Source organism: Microcaecilia unicolor, chromosome 7 (genome assembly GCF_901765095.1).
Source record: "Microcaecilia unicolor chromosome 7, aMicUni1.1, whole genome shotgun sequence".
NCBI lineage: Eukaryota > Metazoa > Chordata > Amphibia > Gymnophiona > Siphonopidae > Microcaecilia > Microcaecilia unicolor.
In genome coordinates this window covers 232,775,634-232,790,711 of record NC_044037.1, presented here as the reverse complement: position 1 = coordinate 232,790,711, position 15,078 = coordinate 232,775,634, and the positions used below count along the sequence as shown (strand labels likewise).

The 15,078-nt window shown below is 46.9% G+C and overlaps 1 protein-coding gene across 1 annotated transcript in view; it reads right to left on the bottom strand.

Moving 5' to 3' along the window:
* The window catches only part of STK39 (serine/threonine kinase 39), a 479,134-nt gene that overhangs the window by 342,169 nt on the left and 121,887 nt on the right, over positions 1 to 15,078 (bottom strand). The window contains exon 3 of the mRNA XM_030209520.1: positions 8,211 to 8,319. Coding sequence (XP_030065380.1) covers positions 8,211 to 8,319 — 109 coding nt within the window. The remainder of the gene's footprint in view (positions 1 to 8,210; positions 8,320 to 15,078) is intronic.

Below are 15,078 nucleotides of genomic sequence, written 5' to 3'. Positions count from 1 at the left end.
TGAAACCACCTTAGGCATAAAGGAAGGCCCGGTCCGAACCGTGACTCCGGACTCTGAAAATTGCAGAAATGGGTCTCTACAGGACAGCGCCTGGAGCTCTGACACCCGTCTCGCCGAGGTAATGGCCACCAGAAAAACGGCCTTCAGTGTCAAATCTTTCTCCGATGCTCACCGAAGCGGCTCAAAAGGAGATGCCTGCAGGGTTTAAAGCTAGCCCCAGGTTCCAAGCTGGACAGGGTGCTCGCACTGGAGGTCGGAGCCGAAGCACCCCTCTAAGAAACCGTGCCACATCTGGGTGAGCAGCCAAAGACACGCCTTCCACCTTACCACGAAGGGAGGCCAACGCTGCCACCTGCACCCACAGGGAATTATAGGCCAAGCCTTTTTGTACACCTTCCTGCAAAAAGTCCAGAATCGGCGAGACAGGAGCCCGCATTGGAGCAATGGCTCTGGAAGCACACCAAGACTCAAACAGGCACCAAATCCTGGCATAAGCCACGGAAGTGGACCGCGTGCGGGCTTGCAGGAGAGTGGAAATAACTTTATTGGAATAACCTTTATCCCTCAATTGCACCCTCTCAATAGCCATGCCGTAAGACCAAAGCGGCCGGCGTCCTCCATGGCTACCGGTCCCTGAGTCAACAGGTTCGGTACCAGAGGTAACGGCAGAGGAGCCTCCAGGAGCATCTGTCGGAGGTCTGCATACCAAGGTCTCCTTGGCCAATCCGGGGCGATGAGGACCACTTCTCCTGGGTGCAGCCGAATCCGCAAGAGCAGGCGCCCTATCAAGGGCCATGGGGGAAACACATAAAGTAGACCCGGAGGCCAGGGTTGAGCCAAGGCATCCAACCCCGCCGAGCGAGGATCTCTCCGTCTGCTGAAGAAGCACGGGACTTTGGTATTGGCACTTGTCGCCATTAGATCCATCACGGGCTTGCCCCATTTGGCACAGATCTGCAGGAATACTTCGTCTGCCAGATTCCATTCTGCTGGATCGATCTGATGCCTGCTCAGATAATCGGCCTGCACATTCCTCTGACCTGCAATATGAGCTGCCGACAGACACTGAAGATGCAGCTCGGCCCAATGGCAAATCAGTTCGGCTTGCACGGCTAGTGCTCTGCACCTTGTTCCGCCTTGTCGATTTATATAGGCCACCGTTGTCGTGTTGTCCGACATCACTCTGACAGCCAATCCTTCCAGGGTCACTTGAAAGGCCAGAAGCGCCTGAAACACCGCTTTCAACTCTAGGTGGTTGATGGACCACTCCGACTCCTCGGGTGTCCATAGACCCTGGGCATGCTTCCCCTTGCAGTGTGCGCCCCAGCCCTTCAGGCTGGCATCTGTTACCACTAGGCACCAAACGGGGAGCGTCAGCGGCATTCCTCACCGCAGCATGCTGTCCGAGAGCCACCACTCCATGCTGAGACGGGCCGCAGGGAGCCAAGTAAGTCTGCATTGGTAATCCTGAGAAATAGGAGACCATCTCCGGAGTAGGGAATACTGTAGAGGTCTCAGGTGCGCTCTCGCCCAGGGTACCACTTCCATCGTGGCTGTCATCGATCCCAGCAGCTGGACAATGTCCCAAGCTCGCGGGCGGGGCATCCTCAGGAGCAGATGGACCTGATTCTGAAGCTTGCACCGCCTTAGCTCGGGTAGGAACACATAGCCCGAGACTGTGTCGAACCTGGCCCCCAAAAACTCTAGAGATTGTGAAGGGGACAGGTGACTTTTGGCCATATTGACGACAAAGCCTAGAAATTGCAGTACTGAGACCACTCTGGCTGTAGCTTGTAAGCTCTCTGTTGCAGAGTCTGCTCTGATGAGCCAGTCGTCTAGGTACGGGTGAACCCTGATACCTTCTCGCCTGAGAAAAGCAGCTACTACCACCATTACCTTCGAAAAGGTTCGGGGAGCTGTGGAGAGGCCAAAAGGCAAGGCCCTGAACTGGAAATGTTTTCCCAACACCGCAAACCTCAGAAACTTCTGGTGCGGGGGCCAAATCGGTATGTGCAAGTAAGCTTCTTTCAGGTCTAGAGACGTGAGAAACTCTCCTGGCTGAACCGCCGCAATGACGGAGCGCAGGGATTCCATGTGGAAATGCCGCACTCTCAGGGACTTGTTCACTTCTTTTAAGTCCAGAATAGGGCGAAAGGACCCATCTTTTCGTGGCACCACAAAGTAGATGGAGTATCGGCCGCAGCCTTGCTCGGCGGGAGGCACCAGGGTCACTGCCCCTAACTGAATCAGACCTTGTAAAGTCTCCTCCACCGCCGCCCGTTTGACGGCAGAACCGCATCGGGACTCCACAAACACATCTCTTACTGGGGCGTTGAATTCTATTCTGTATCCATCTCTGATCAGGTCCAGAACCCACTGATCTGAGGAAATCTTGGCCCACTCCTCGACAAAGAGGGAAAGCCGTCCTCCGATGACAGGTATCGAGGAGAGGGCCGGTGCACCATCATTGAGAGGGTCACCCCTGAACTCCTGGTCTTGAGCCACCGGCTGCGGAACGCTTGTCCGAGCGAAAGGAGTTCCTCTGCTGACCACGGGCACGTGAAGTGAACCCAGCAGAACGCCCCGGGCGGTACCTTCTAGCTTCACGGAAGCGAGGTCTGTACGAGGAGTGGACCGCCTGGCCCTTAGAGGAAGGCCTCTGCCTATCTTCGGGCAAGCGCTGGGGTTTTGGATCACCCAGGCCTGTCACAATTTTCTCTACTCCTCACCAAATAGGAGAAGTCCTTGAAAAGGCAACTTCACCAACCTTTGCTTAGAGGCCATGTCCGCTGCCCAGTGTCGTAGCAACAGACGACGGCGAGCCGCCACTGCTACTGCCATTTGTTTAGCCGAAGCTCTGACAAGGTCATAAAGGGCATCAGCCAAAAAGGACAAGGCCACCTCCATCCGCGGAGCCACATCCAAGAAGGGCTCCGCTCCATCTCCGGGCTGAGCCACTGCCTGTTGCAGCCAAGCTAGGCAGGCTCTCACAGCATAACAGCTGCATGCAGACGCCCGAACAGTGAGACCTGCAATTTCAAAGGACCGTTTCAACGCTGTTTCCAGCCTACGGTCTTGAACATCCTTCAGGGCAACACCTCCTTCAACAGGGAGGGTAGTTCTCTTTGTCACCGCAGTGACTAGGGCATCCACTGTAGGCATTTGAAAACGAGCCATATGTCCCTCACGCAGAGGGTATAACTGCCCCATAGCCCTGGAAACTCTCAAAGGTCCCTCGGGGTCAGCCCACTGAGCCGAAACAAGCTCTAGGATGGAGTCATGCAAAGGGAAGGCCCGAGCAGCTTTATTGGTACTAGCCATCCTGGGATTACCCGAGGAGGCCATGCCACTGTCAGGATCTTCAATCGAGAGGGCCTGCAGGGTATCTGAAATAAGCGCTGGCAGCTCATCACGGTGGAAAATCCTCACCGCGGAGGGATCATCCAGATCCTGTGGAAAATCCGCACCTGACTCTGGTTCCTCAGACCAAGAACGTCTGTCAGAGTTCTCCGAATCCTCACACCCCGACCACGGGGGAGAAAAAGGTGCACCACAATCTGAAGGGGAATTAACCCTTCTGCGCTTATCTTTAGGCCAAGCATCCGGGAAAAAAGCCTCACTGGGCAGTCCCAGGCCAGAATCCATCGGGGGGGCAATCAGAGGAGCCTCAGGCGACCCTTGAGGAAGGGCTCTTTTCATCATATATGCTTTATGCAGCAAAAGCACAAAATCCGGGGAGAAAATCTCACCCTGAGCACCCAAATCCTGTCCGGTGCTAGCCACTCCTGAAATAACCTCATCTCGAGGTGCCCCACCCGGCTCAGGTCTCTCCGTGTCCACGGAGGCCGCGCCATGCGGTGTAAGCAAAATGGCGCCCGCTGTCAGCTCAGAGCGGGAAGAAACATCGCTCGCCATGCTCGGGCCGGTTCCTACGCCAATAAAGCACGATTTACAGAGCCCTGCTGCTGATTTGCGCTTGCCACAAGTGGAACAGCGCTTTACATTGTCCGCAGCCATCGCCGAAAAGCGGTTTCGCGCCAAAATCGCCCCGATCGCGGGCCCACCCCGGAGGAGTTGGAAAACACTCTTACCTCAAAGGATCTAGTGTACAACTACGATCCTGCTGAAAATCAGGTCAAAAACCTCTGTTCCAGCGTCACTGCGTTTAAAAACGCGATGCGGCTTTTTTTTTTTTTTTTTTTTTTTTTTAGGCTGTGAGGAAAGCAGAGGTATTGAAGACTCCGGAGGCTCAGATGAGTGGGAAAGGCAGGGAAAGGGCGAACCTATATGCCTGCATCCACTGTTGGTGGGTAAGGACAGGGAAAGCAAGGCAATATGTCCACATCCACAGAGGTATGGGTAAGGCAGGGAAAGGGCTAACCTATGTGCCTTTAAAGTGAAGCTGCTATAGCCTCCAACACCCCGGTTAACAACTGGCAAGCCAGGAACCACCTCCCGGCAGATTTTTCTGGAGCTCGAACAAGCTGCAGCCACCCTGCTAAGGAAGATAGAGAATACTGAATAGGCAGTGGAGCTAGCTGGCCAAGAGGGCACTGTGAAAGTTTGACTGCTCTCTATCTCCCCTGCTGGTTGATGGACATAACCCATACGTAATGGCTTCATCTGCTTGATGACAAGGAAAAGATACTTTTGACATCCACTGCACAATCTTGCTGGAGGAAGGATCAGAAGGGATTGCGTATAATACTGTTCTTATCAGCAGATTCAAGAATTCAATATTTGATCCAGGAGAGCAGAGCAGTAACAGAGTGGCGCAGACTGAACTTGAAGTAGATAAAGATACTATCGGATCATAAAGTGATATCTCTCTGGACTGAAACATCTATTGAACTACATGGCTTTGCACTAGGTTGCTGGTAACATATGTTTGACAGGTCTTTGGATTAACCTCCGACATGTTTATTAAACAACTTTTACAAAAGAAACGTGAAAGAGGTAATGAAAGACAGTGAAGATTTGTTCACTACTGTAATACTAGAGTTGATAAAAGTGTTGCGCAGAAGAATGCTGGAGACCAGGGAACATCTGCTCTGATTAGGTCTAGTGCTGTGTGACATGTACACAATGTTGAGAATGCCTTGTATTTGCTGTGTAGAGCAGCTGTCCAGTCGGTGCTTGGCCTGAACTTCAGTGCTGACATGTTGATGTTTCTCAAGCACTTTGGTACAGGATGAGAAAGCCACCTTTCCTACAGTCCTGTGCAGACACTCATAAGGTGGCTGTGTTGTAGTCCTGGAAACCTCAGACATATGCGTCAGTTTCAGTGGTAGTCCTCATAGGCGCAGTACTGAGAGGTAGAGAGTTCTCTGATGACTTATACAGAGAGCTTGCTGACATATACAGAGAGCACACTACTCTTGTTCTTCAGCAACTGGAGCAATTTTCAGCTTCATAGCTTGTATTCAGTCTAGTTATGTTCCACACCCAAACATTATGCACTTGGACCAACTATCAAAATTGAGTCATACTTAACAAGCAGAAATAAAAGGGAATAAAATGTTATGAAAAATGTCACAAGTAGTTTCAAAATTTGAAGACAAACTTGCTGGAAGAGCTATGTTTACTGCTTGTTTGGCTGAACAGAACAAAAAGCTGAGGAGCTGAGGAAACTGTTGCACATGGGAAAGTTTGTGCATGCTCTGAACTTTACACCAGGCTTTGGGAGAGCTATTAATTAAACTATGTTACCCCTAGCATGAGCCTGATAATCCTACATGTCCATGGAACCCCCAACCCCTAAAAAGCAATGCAAAGTTTTGTTACAGTACTGACATAGCATATAATAGATAATTTACTGCAACTTACCAATAGCACTAAAAGACTAAGGAGATTGAAAGTTAAGAACCATTTACATGCATAAAAGCATGTTTACACATGTAAATAGGCAAATAAGTATGTAAGGAGCAGCTTATCATGCTTATGTACTCCTGCAGCATTGAGATCAAGGGGGCATATACAGGGCAGACTTTAAGTGTACTTATGTTTCCAACTTTACAAAGAAAATGCATCCTGGTTCAGATCCTATCAAACATGCAACAGTCCATACTGTTCAGCAGCACCTCATTGCCACCATGAGTGCTGACCTGTGGGGTACCACATGGATCGATACTGTCACCTTTTCTGTTCAATATCTACCTCAAGCCACTAGCCAAACTGATTCAGCTGTTCTACATCTATACAGATAACATGCAGCTACTCACACCCATTGAACCTGACTTACCCACAGCCTTGAATAAACTGACTACCATCAATTCAAGAAAGGGATAAAAAAAATCAAAAAACTTTGCCTGAACCCAAGCTTCTTTGGATCCCTAATACAAGTGGGCTCATATCCAACATCAAAATCTCTTTTGGAAAATATAAACTCCTCCCTCAAATCACGTCAGGAACTTCGGAATACAGCTAGATTCAACACTTTCTCTGATTCCCCAAATCCAAGCAACCTTCAAGAGCTGCTTCTACCATTTGCAACAACTACGCTGTCTGTCTCCTTACATTGAGAAGGCAAGTCTTGTCTCAGCTGTGCATGCCATGATAACATCAAGACTGGATTATTGTAATACACTTTATACTGGTCTAACTACAAAGGTCTGCACCAGCTCCAATTGATTCAGAATGCTGCAGCAAGACTAACAGAAGGCTGTAAGTGACATGACCACATCACACCAGTTTTTACAAAATCTTCACTGGCTACCAGTACACCACAGGGCCAAATTTAAAACTATGTTTTATCTTCAAGGCCCTTAAAGGAGATGGCTCCGAGTACTTGACAAACAGGACCTCCCTCTACACTCAAAGGTCACTAAGATCCTCCCAAAAGGTATCCCTAACCACACCCTCTCCAAAAGGAGATCACACAATGTGATACCCACAAGGAGTAGCCCCCACACTCTGGAATGCACTTTGCACTCCCCAAAAGGCTTTACTTAACACAGTGTTTCCCAAACCTGGTCCTGGAGGCACCCCAGCCAGTGAGGTTTTCAGGATATCCACAATGAATATTCATGAGACATGATTGCACTACCTCCTTGGTATGCAAATTGCTCATGAATATTCATTGTGGATATCCTGAAAACCTGACTTGCTGGGGTGCCTCAAGGATGATGTCTGGGAACCAATGGCTTAACACAAGACTATCTCTACCTCAGGAAGCAGGTGAAAAGCTTGGCTCTTCAACCAGGCCTTTAATGGAAGTAGTAACTTGCTAGTCACCTATAGTATGGTGCAGCTGGTGTCATTCACAAGGAGTGACACCAGCTGCACCATACTATAGGAGGACATGTTTATTCACTCCTCCCCTAGCCAATATATTCAAGCACCTTTCTGACCTCGTTTGCAATTTTCTTTAAATTAGTACCTTATTTTCTTCTTCCTGTTACTCTCTTATCTATATATTTCATCTTTGCTTACACCCCATACACTGTCTATTAAATGTACTGTGCATTGTATTGACAGTATAATGTATTATACTTATGAGGTGCATTTTCAAAGCACTTAGACTTACAAAATTCCATAAGTCTAAATGCTTAGAAAATGAGGCCCTATGCCATACTTTGTATTGTTTCAATATTTTTGCTGCTGTAATTGTCTACTGTTTATGTTTGACTTATTCTTGCTGTATACTGCCTTGAGTAAATTCCTTCAAAAAGGCAGTAAATAAATCCTAATAAGTTCCCTCTTGGCATTTACACCTACAGCAAGTAATTCAAGAGTCAACTGCACACTTGGCTGGATCTAGGCTTTGAAGGAATGATTTTTTTTTTCTTTTGGCGGGGGGGGGGGGGGAGGAGGGGGGGGAGGGGAGAAAGTGTACAATTGTGCGTACTTTTCTGGTGTTTAAAACCCATCTGAAAAATCTAATTTTATAGCATTACACACATACGACCTGTGTGTATAAATGCTGGCACTTAAAATGTACAAATCCTAGTAATAGTGTTTATGAATATTGATATGTGCCACCATAATACGTGAATTTTACTGCAGACTTGTATGTACATTACAAAAGGCCACATGTTCAGCAAGACAGCCACCTACTTAGTTAATTTGAACATGCTGATGTTTTCCCAACATAGATGACCTACACAAAAGTTGGGCTTAAAGTATGAAGTTTTCAGAGACTCATACTTACACAACAATTTTAGTGTAAAAAGATATTATGTAGGTCAACTGAAAATTTAAACACACCTTACCTCCACTTAATAACTTCATAACCAGCCATAGCTCTTCTTTGACAACAAAAGAAGTATAGTAGGTCACTACATTGGGGTGACTACATTGGCTCATGGCTTGAATTTCTTTCTACAAGAAAGACAGAAAACAGTACATCACAACAGCTAAGAGCATACTGATTTTTTTTATTTGTTTAAAGTAGAACAGCAAAACTATTATCAGTTCAAACCATCTTCTAAAATCAACTGAACTAAAAGCCTCAAATTTCAGTAATTTTTGTTATGTTCCGGAAGAGATTACCAGAGAAATATAATGAACTCATGTACACCACTACATTGCTAATTAATAAGGGGGCAGCAATAGAGAAAATCATGTGGCAAAATTCAGAATATTCCAACAACTCTGTTTACATATTGTGTTACAGTGATTCCATTACATACATGTAATTAAACAAGGATAATATCACAGGCACCAAAAATTTCCTCGCCTCACCAGCAGGTGGATTTACCCTGCTAACCCTTCTTTAAATATGAGTGTTTTTATATTTATGATCCTTCTCTATGAATGAATCTTTGGTTTTATCACATCCAAATTTCAAGCAAAACTTGTTTGCTTGTCATTTTAACCTTTGTGATGATACATATATGTATTATTATTATTATTTGTATAGCGCTACCAGACGCACGCAGCACTGAACACCTGACACAAAGAGACAAGTCCCTGCTCAAAAGAGCTTACAATCTAAATAATACAGACAGACAAGACAGTTACGGATGAGGGAAGTACTGGGTGAGAAGGCAGGAAGGAACAAGGGAGGGCAAATGAGTAGAGGCTAGGAGCCAAAAGCAGCAGTAAAAGGGTAAATTAGGCCTTACCTGCTAATTTTCTTTCCTTTAGTCCCTCCGGACCGGCCCAGAATGTGACTGATGGGTTGTGCACGCCTTCCAGCAGGTGGAGACTGAGAAAAAAACTGTGACTCTAGCCAGCCAATAAGAGCCCTTGCCAGCTAGAAAAAGATCCAGTAATAAGGTACCAAAGCAGAAGGAAAGGCATAGAAGAAACAGAAAACCTGTGCATCCAAAAACCTGAGCAGCTACCGGCACATTGCCAACAATGGGTGAGTGCCTTCAAACACATCATGGTCCTTCATACAGGACATTTCAGTAAGATTGTTTGTTTGTTATTTTATTTATGTATTTTTATTTATTTATTTATTTATTTTTTAATTTAATATAGACCAAGAAACTAACAACACGGCTCCGAACAAACACAGATATCTGAAGGGAGGGATCTGGGCCGGTCCGGAGGGACTAAAGGAAAGAAAATTAGCAGGTAAGGCCTAATTTACCCTTCCTTAGCGTCCCTCCGGACCGGCCCAGAATGTGACTGATGGGAAGTAACAAAGCAGTGAAAATATGGGAGGGACCCTAGCAGCCCCGCCGACAAAAACGCATGCTTCAAAACGAAACCTGCCGACGACTGAGGACGTCGAAACGTCAGAGCTTAGAAAAAGAATGCAGAGATGACAAAATGGCCACCGTATCACTGTCTTGTGGAGGCCCCAGACCACACTCTGTCTACAAGACTATATGACCTGTTGCAGAATGAGCTCCAAAATGCTGTAGAACAAGTTTCCCCAAAAGAAGATAAGCCTAAGTACTCTGTACTTAAAATCATCGAGGAATAAATAGGTTTAGAGGCCATGAACCCCTTACGCCTATCTCAAATACAACAAAGAAGAAGATCAACAGATGTAACCAGAAAAAAAATCAAAATAGTGGATGAACCCCCATTTGACATCCAAACACTTCAAATGCCGCTGTTTCTCTGAGCCAAAAAAGGAACGTAATCAGGCAAGGCCATCAGCTGAGAAGCATAAAAGCAAAATACCACTTGGAGAGATAGGAAGGAACTGGCCGGAATACTACGCGATCAGAACAGAAGTCCAAGAAAAGCGATATACACAACACCTGCAACTCCTAAACTTGCCTAGCGGAAACAATGGCCAGCAAAAATACTGCCTTCAAAGCCAAGCCATTCAGAGTACAGGACGACAAAGGGTCAAAGAGAGGCTTAGTAAGAACTGCCAGAACGAAATTCAGACCCCAACGAGGAAAAGTACATCGCTAGGGAAAAGGAAGGAGATTAACCGCGCTCAAAAAATGCACCACAGCTAGAAAACTAGCTAAAGACCTCCTCCAGATACCATCCCAAAAGGACGAGAAAATCGCAATCTGCACCTTAAGAGAAGCGAAAGGAAGAGCTTAGATCAAGTCCCTCTACACAAATGTAACCTTACATAACCGAAGCACGAAAGGAGATTTGTGCATGAGCTTTAGCCTATCCTCAAGATCCTCCAAGAGTGCTCATCAATCAAAGTAATGAGCTAAGAAAAATAACCCCTGCTAAACAATTGAGGCCATTCAAGAGCCAGGCCGTAATACAGCAGAGAACCGGATTCGGATGAATGACAGGACCTCGCTGCACCAGAAGTTTGAAAGAAAAGTTCACCAAAGGACGTGGAAAACCGGCACACCATGGACTTCGAGACCACACCAGTGCTACCAAAATCAGACATTCCCTGTGTGTGTCGACCTTCCAAAAGAAGACACCCTATCAGAGGACAAGGAAGAAAGGCATACCTTAAACCAGCTGAGAAGCATAGTAGAAGAACGTCCACACTCTGCGCTTTGGAAATCTCACAACGACGGCAAAAATAGAGGAAATCTGCATTGCTATCAGAGGACCACAGATCCAACCTGGGATACCCCCAACGATCTAGTAACAACCGCAACACCACTTAGATTGGCGACCACTCTGTCAAAATGAGCCTGTAACGACAGAGAAAAGGTGCTTGAACATTTAGGACCCATGCTACATGAGCCACTGAAAGAGCCACCCGATGAACGTGCGGCCCTTGAAACAATAGCAATGGGATTCACTCCAAGAGTCCTCATTCCTCTTTGCGGAATGATAAAAATATAACCGCTGCGACATTGCCCAAGATTACATGAACTACTCAGCCTGTCAGTAGCAGAAGAACCCTGAGGAGAGCCAGACGAATCGCTCTGGTCCCCAACCGGTCTAATTGATAATAATGTCTTCTGAAAAGACAGAGACCCTGACCAAACTGCTTCAGAAAATGAACTCCCCGGCCGAGGAGACTGGCATCCGCCGACACTCCAGACTAACAGAGATGATTCAAATGCATATCTTTGGACAAATGAAAGTGCCAAAGCCACCAATGTAGACTGGTCCTGACCTGGAAAGAAAGAAGCAAAGACTGATGAAAGGAAACCTTCTGAGATAACCATCTGGGCAGTTGCAACCTCTGAAGAGACTCCAAGAAAATCCTAGTGCAAGGCACTGCCTCCATCGGTACTGCCATGGTTCCCCAAAACCTGTAGAAACAATCTCTTTCCGATGGACTGAAAATCTGCCAGGAGTGACGAAGTTGAGCCTGGAGCGTGATGACTCGAGGCAACAGTAAACACTCGACTCTGGCTTATGGGAAACCTAACTCTCAGAGGCTCTATCGACTAAGAGGGTAGAAGACGGCTCCTGTGCCTAACTAGTATCCAAGATAGGAACTGCAAGAATTCTGCCCCCCCCGAGCTGTCACCAGAAGACTCTCGTGACAAGAGTTTGCCCAGAATAACCAATTATCCAACTGAAGATGCAACAAAATGCCCCTTTGTTCTGAGAGCCGCCACTACAGCTACCATAACTTTAGTGAACAAAGGAAACAAAAATCTGCAGGAGAAATAGAAATGTGAAAGTAGGCTTCTGAATGAAACAAGAGAAGTCAGAAACTCCCCTGACCACACTGCGACAAAGACAGGCCGCAAAGTCCCCCTTCGAAAGAGGGCCACTAGAGGTCTTGAGCGACCGGCAAGAAATCTAAAATCGAAGAGAAAATGGGGGAAAGACCTTGTCACTGAACTGTCCGAGGGAAAGAAATTGGACAAAGGTCCAGACGCCTACAGAGAACCGCTCTGATGGCCACAAGTTTGATGCGAGCCCTGGAAAGAGATACTGGAGTAAACTGAAATGCGTACCCTACTCGCATAATCTGCAATACTCAGCAATCCAAAGAAAGGTAGACTCGCCTCTCTTGAACTGGCGCCAAGCGAGCACCTACAGGGAGCAGAGGCAGTACCTGCACCCCTGCATTGCCAAGAGCAGGAGAAGCAATGGATAAAAATCTGACAGCAAGAAGACCCTCAATAGCAGACTAATACTAGAGTGCTATAAAAAGTATAACTCATGAGAATTGCCTCAAACTAGCATGTAAACTCCCAGTGACCTGTTACAAAGAACTCCCATAGAGATCGGAATTCCAAGAGATGCAACTGGAAAACGCTGCAGAAAATTAGTACCCACCACCTAAAGTAAAACCATACATTTAGTGGGTAGTCTGGATGCAGAAGTGGGTATTGCTGGAGACCGGACACACCTGAAGGACCTACAGAGTGTAAATGCTAAATAGTAGTAGTCTTAATAGTGCCCCCAGTGTGAGAATGCTTATGCTCTGAAAAACTCAATTAGGCTTGATTATAGGAATTTGATCAGCCAAAAAAAAGGAACTAGAAGCTGTAGCTGGTTCGACTTGGCTAATTAGGACCGAGAGCAGGCACTGAACCAGAAAAATAGTAGCAGTAGTAGTAGTAAGAGGTAGGTGCCAGCTGCGCACCCATCCCCAAATGCCACTGACTGGACATGGCTCAGCACTGGACAAAAATCATAAGGACAATTATATACTGAGGCTGGAAAACTGTATCAAGAGCAGCGTATGCCAGAATATGTCACCCCACTAAAAGTGGATAAAGGAGAGGGAGAGGAGGGGAAAGGAGGAGAGATATAGGCAAAAAATGCCTGATTATATACTTATATATACCGCTGTCCAGAAGGGAGCATAAGACTACAACCAAAGTGGCCACCTGCAGAGCTGCATGAAAGTAGCAAAAATAAAAACACATACAGAACCCACTTATATTCTATTCCTCTTGTTTTTAGTAAGTCTGCCTGCTAATAAGTTCCCCCTGCTGTTATATCAAGGATGTAAGCTCAATGAGCAGGGACTGCCAATTTGTATATGTTGTACAGCGCTGCGTATGCCTTGCAGTGCTATAGCAATGATAAGCAGTAGTGGCATTGCAGAGAGAGCAATGCAAAGCGCTGCATGACCTGCTAGGTCTTGACCACCTTTACTCAACTGGTAAATACCTTATGGGAGGCCCATATAAGAAACATAAGCAAGCCAAAAAATCCCCTCAGCCGCAAGCTCCCGCCTCGTAGGCAAGGCACCAGACTCTCTCATCAGAATGCTGACAGTTGTCACTGCACGCACTTCTGCATCCAATATGACCTCCAAAATGGCGGCAGTTCCCGCCAAAATCGGAACCGAAGATGAAAACGCGAGTAGCGGCAGACCAACGGACTTGAAGTCGGACACCCCCTCCGACAGCACCAACCGCAAAACGGAACCAGAACCTTGGACCTTTTTTTGTTAAAACAGCGCAAAAGCAGCAAACACAGCCGTTCCTAAAAACCGCATCGCTGACAGAAACAGCGGCGGAGTTCATCTACAGAGTGAAAACAAAGGACAGGGAACAAAAAACAGCTGATCAGGAAACATCTGAGCGCTCCGGAGCAGCCCTGCTAGATCTTACCGCCCACAAACGGCTCTGCTAAGCCAGCAGACCAGGAGGCTCGCTTCTTTCAGTCAATTATTTAATTATTTATCATTTAGATTAAGCCACTGCCTCTCCCATCCTCCACAGCCGCCCCCCCCCCTGAGGCGCTTGAGGAAATCTTTATATTGCTTAGAAAAAGCAAAAACAAGCTAGCAAAGTCAAATTAGCCAGCAAGAGGGAGAAAAGCTTTTTTTTTTTTTTTTTAAGTAGCTGCCTCTCCCTACCTCTACAGTTCTTACAACGAAGAGCTGGAGGAAACTCACATCAGTCAGACTGCTCCTGACAACAGTCTGCTTTCCAAAGCATCAGAAATTAGGACAGAATGCTTTTACTTCAGGGAGGAATGGGGGGGGAGGGACTCGGCCTACCGAGTGTGACACCCCCGAGGCTCTGAGGGACCCCCACGGGTTTCAGGCTTCAAACAGCAGGTTTTTGTTATATCTCTTCAAAAATGCACAGGGACACAGACGAAAATTATACCAACACTCAACAAAAGAGAGAAAAGAAAAGTATAGAAAGTCTGAGACTGAAGGGCTCACCACCTTCCACCTGCTGGAGACTGAGATTACTGGATCTTTCTCTAGCTGGCAAGGGCTCTTATTGGCTGGCTAGAGTCACAGTTTTTTTCTCAGTCTCCACCTGCTGGAAGGCGTGCACAACCCATCAGTCACATTCTGGGCCGGTCCGGAGGGACACTAAGGAAAGGTGGGTTTTCAGCATGGATTTGAAAACAGGTAGAGATGGAGCTAGACGTATAGGTCCAAGAAGTCGATTCCAGGCATAAGGTGCCGCGAGAGAAAAGGAACGAAGTCTGGAGTTGGCAGTAGAGGAGAAGGGGGACAACAAGAGAGATTTGTCCAGTGAGCGGAGTTCACGGGAAGGAATGTAGGGAGAGATGAGAGCAGCGAGGTAATGGGGGGCTGCAGAGTGGATGCACTTAAAGGTCAGTAAGAGAAGTTTAAACTGTATGCGGAAGCGGACAGGGAGCCAGTGAAGTGACTTGAGGAGTGGGCTAGTGTGGGTATAACTATTCTGGCGGAAAATAAGTTGTGCCGCAGAATTTTGGACAGATTGGAGAGGAGAGAGATGGTTGAGCAGAAGACCAGTGAGAAGTAAATTGCAATAGTCCAAACAAGAGGTGACAAGGGTGTGGATAAGGTTTCTGGTAGCGTAACCAGAAAGGAAGAGGCGG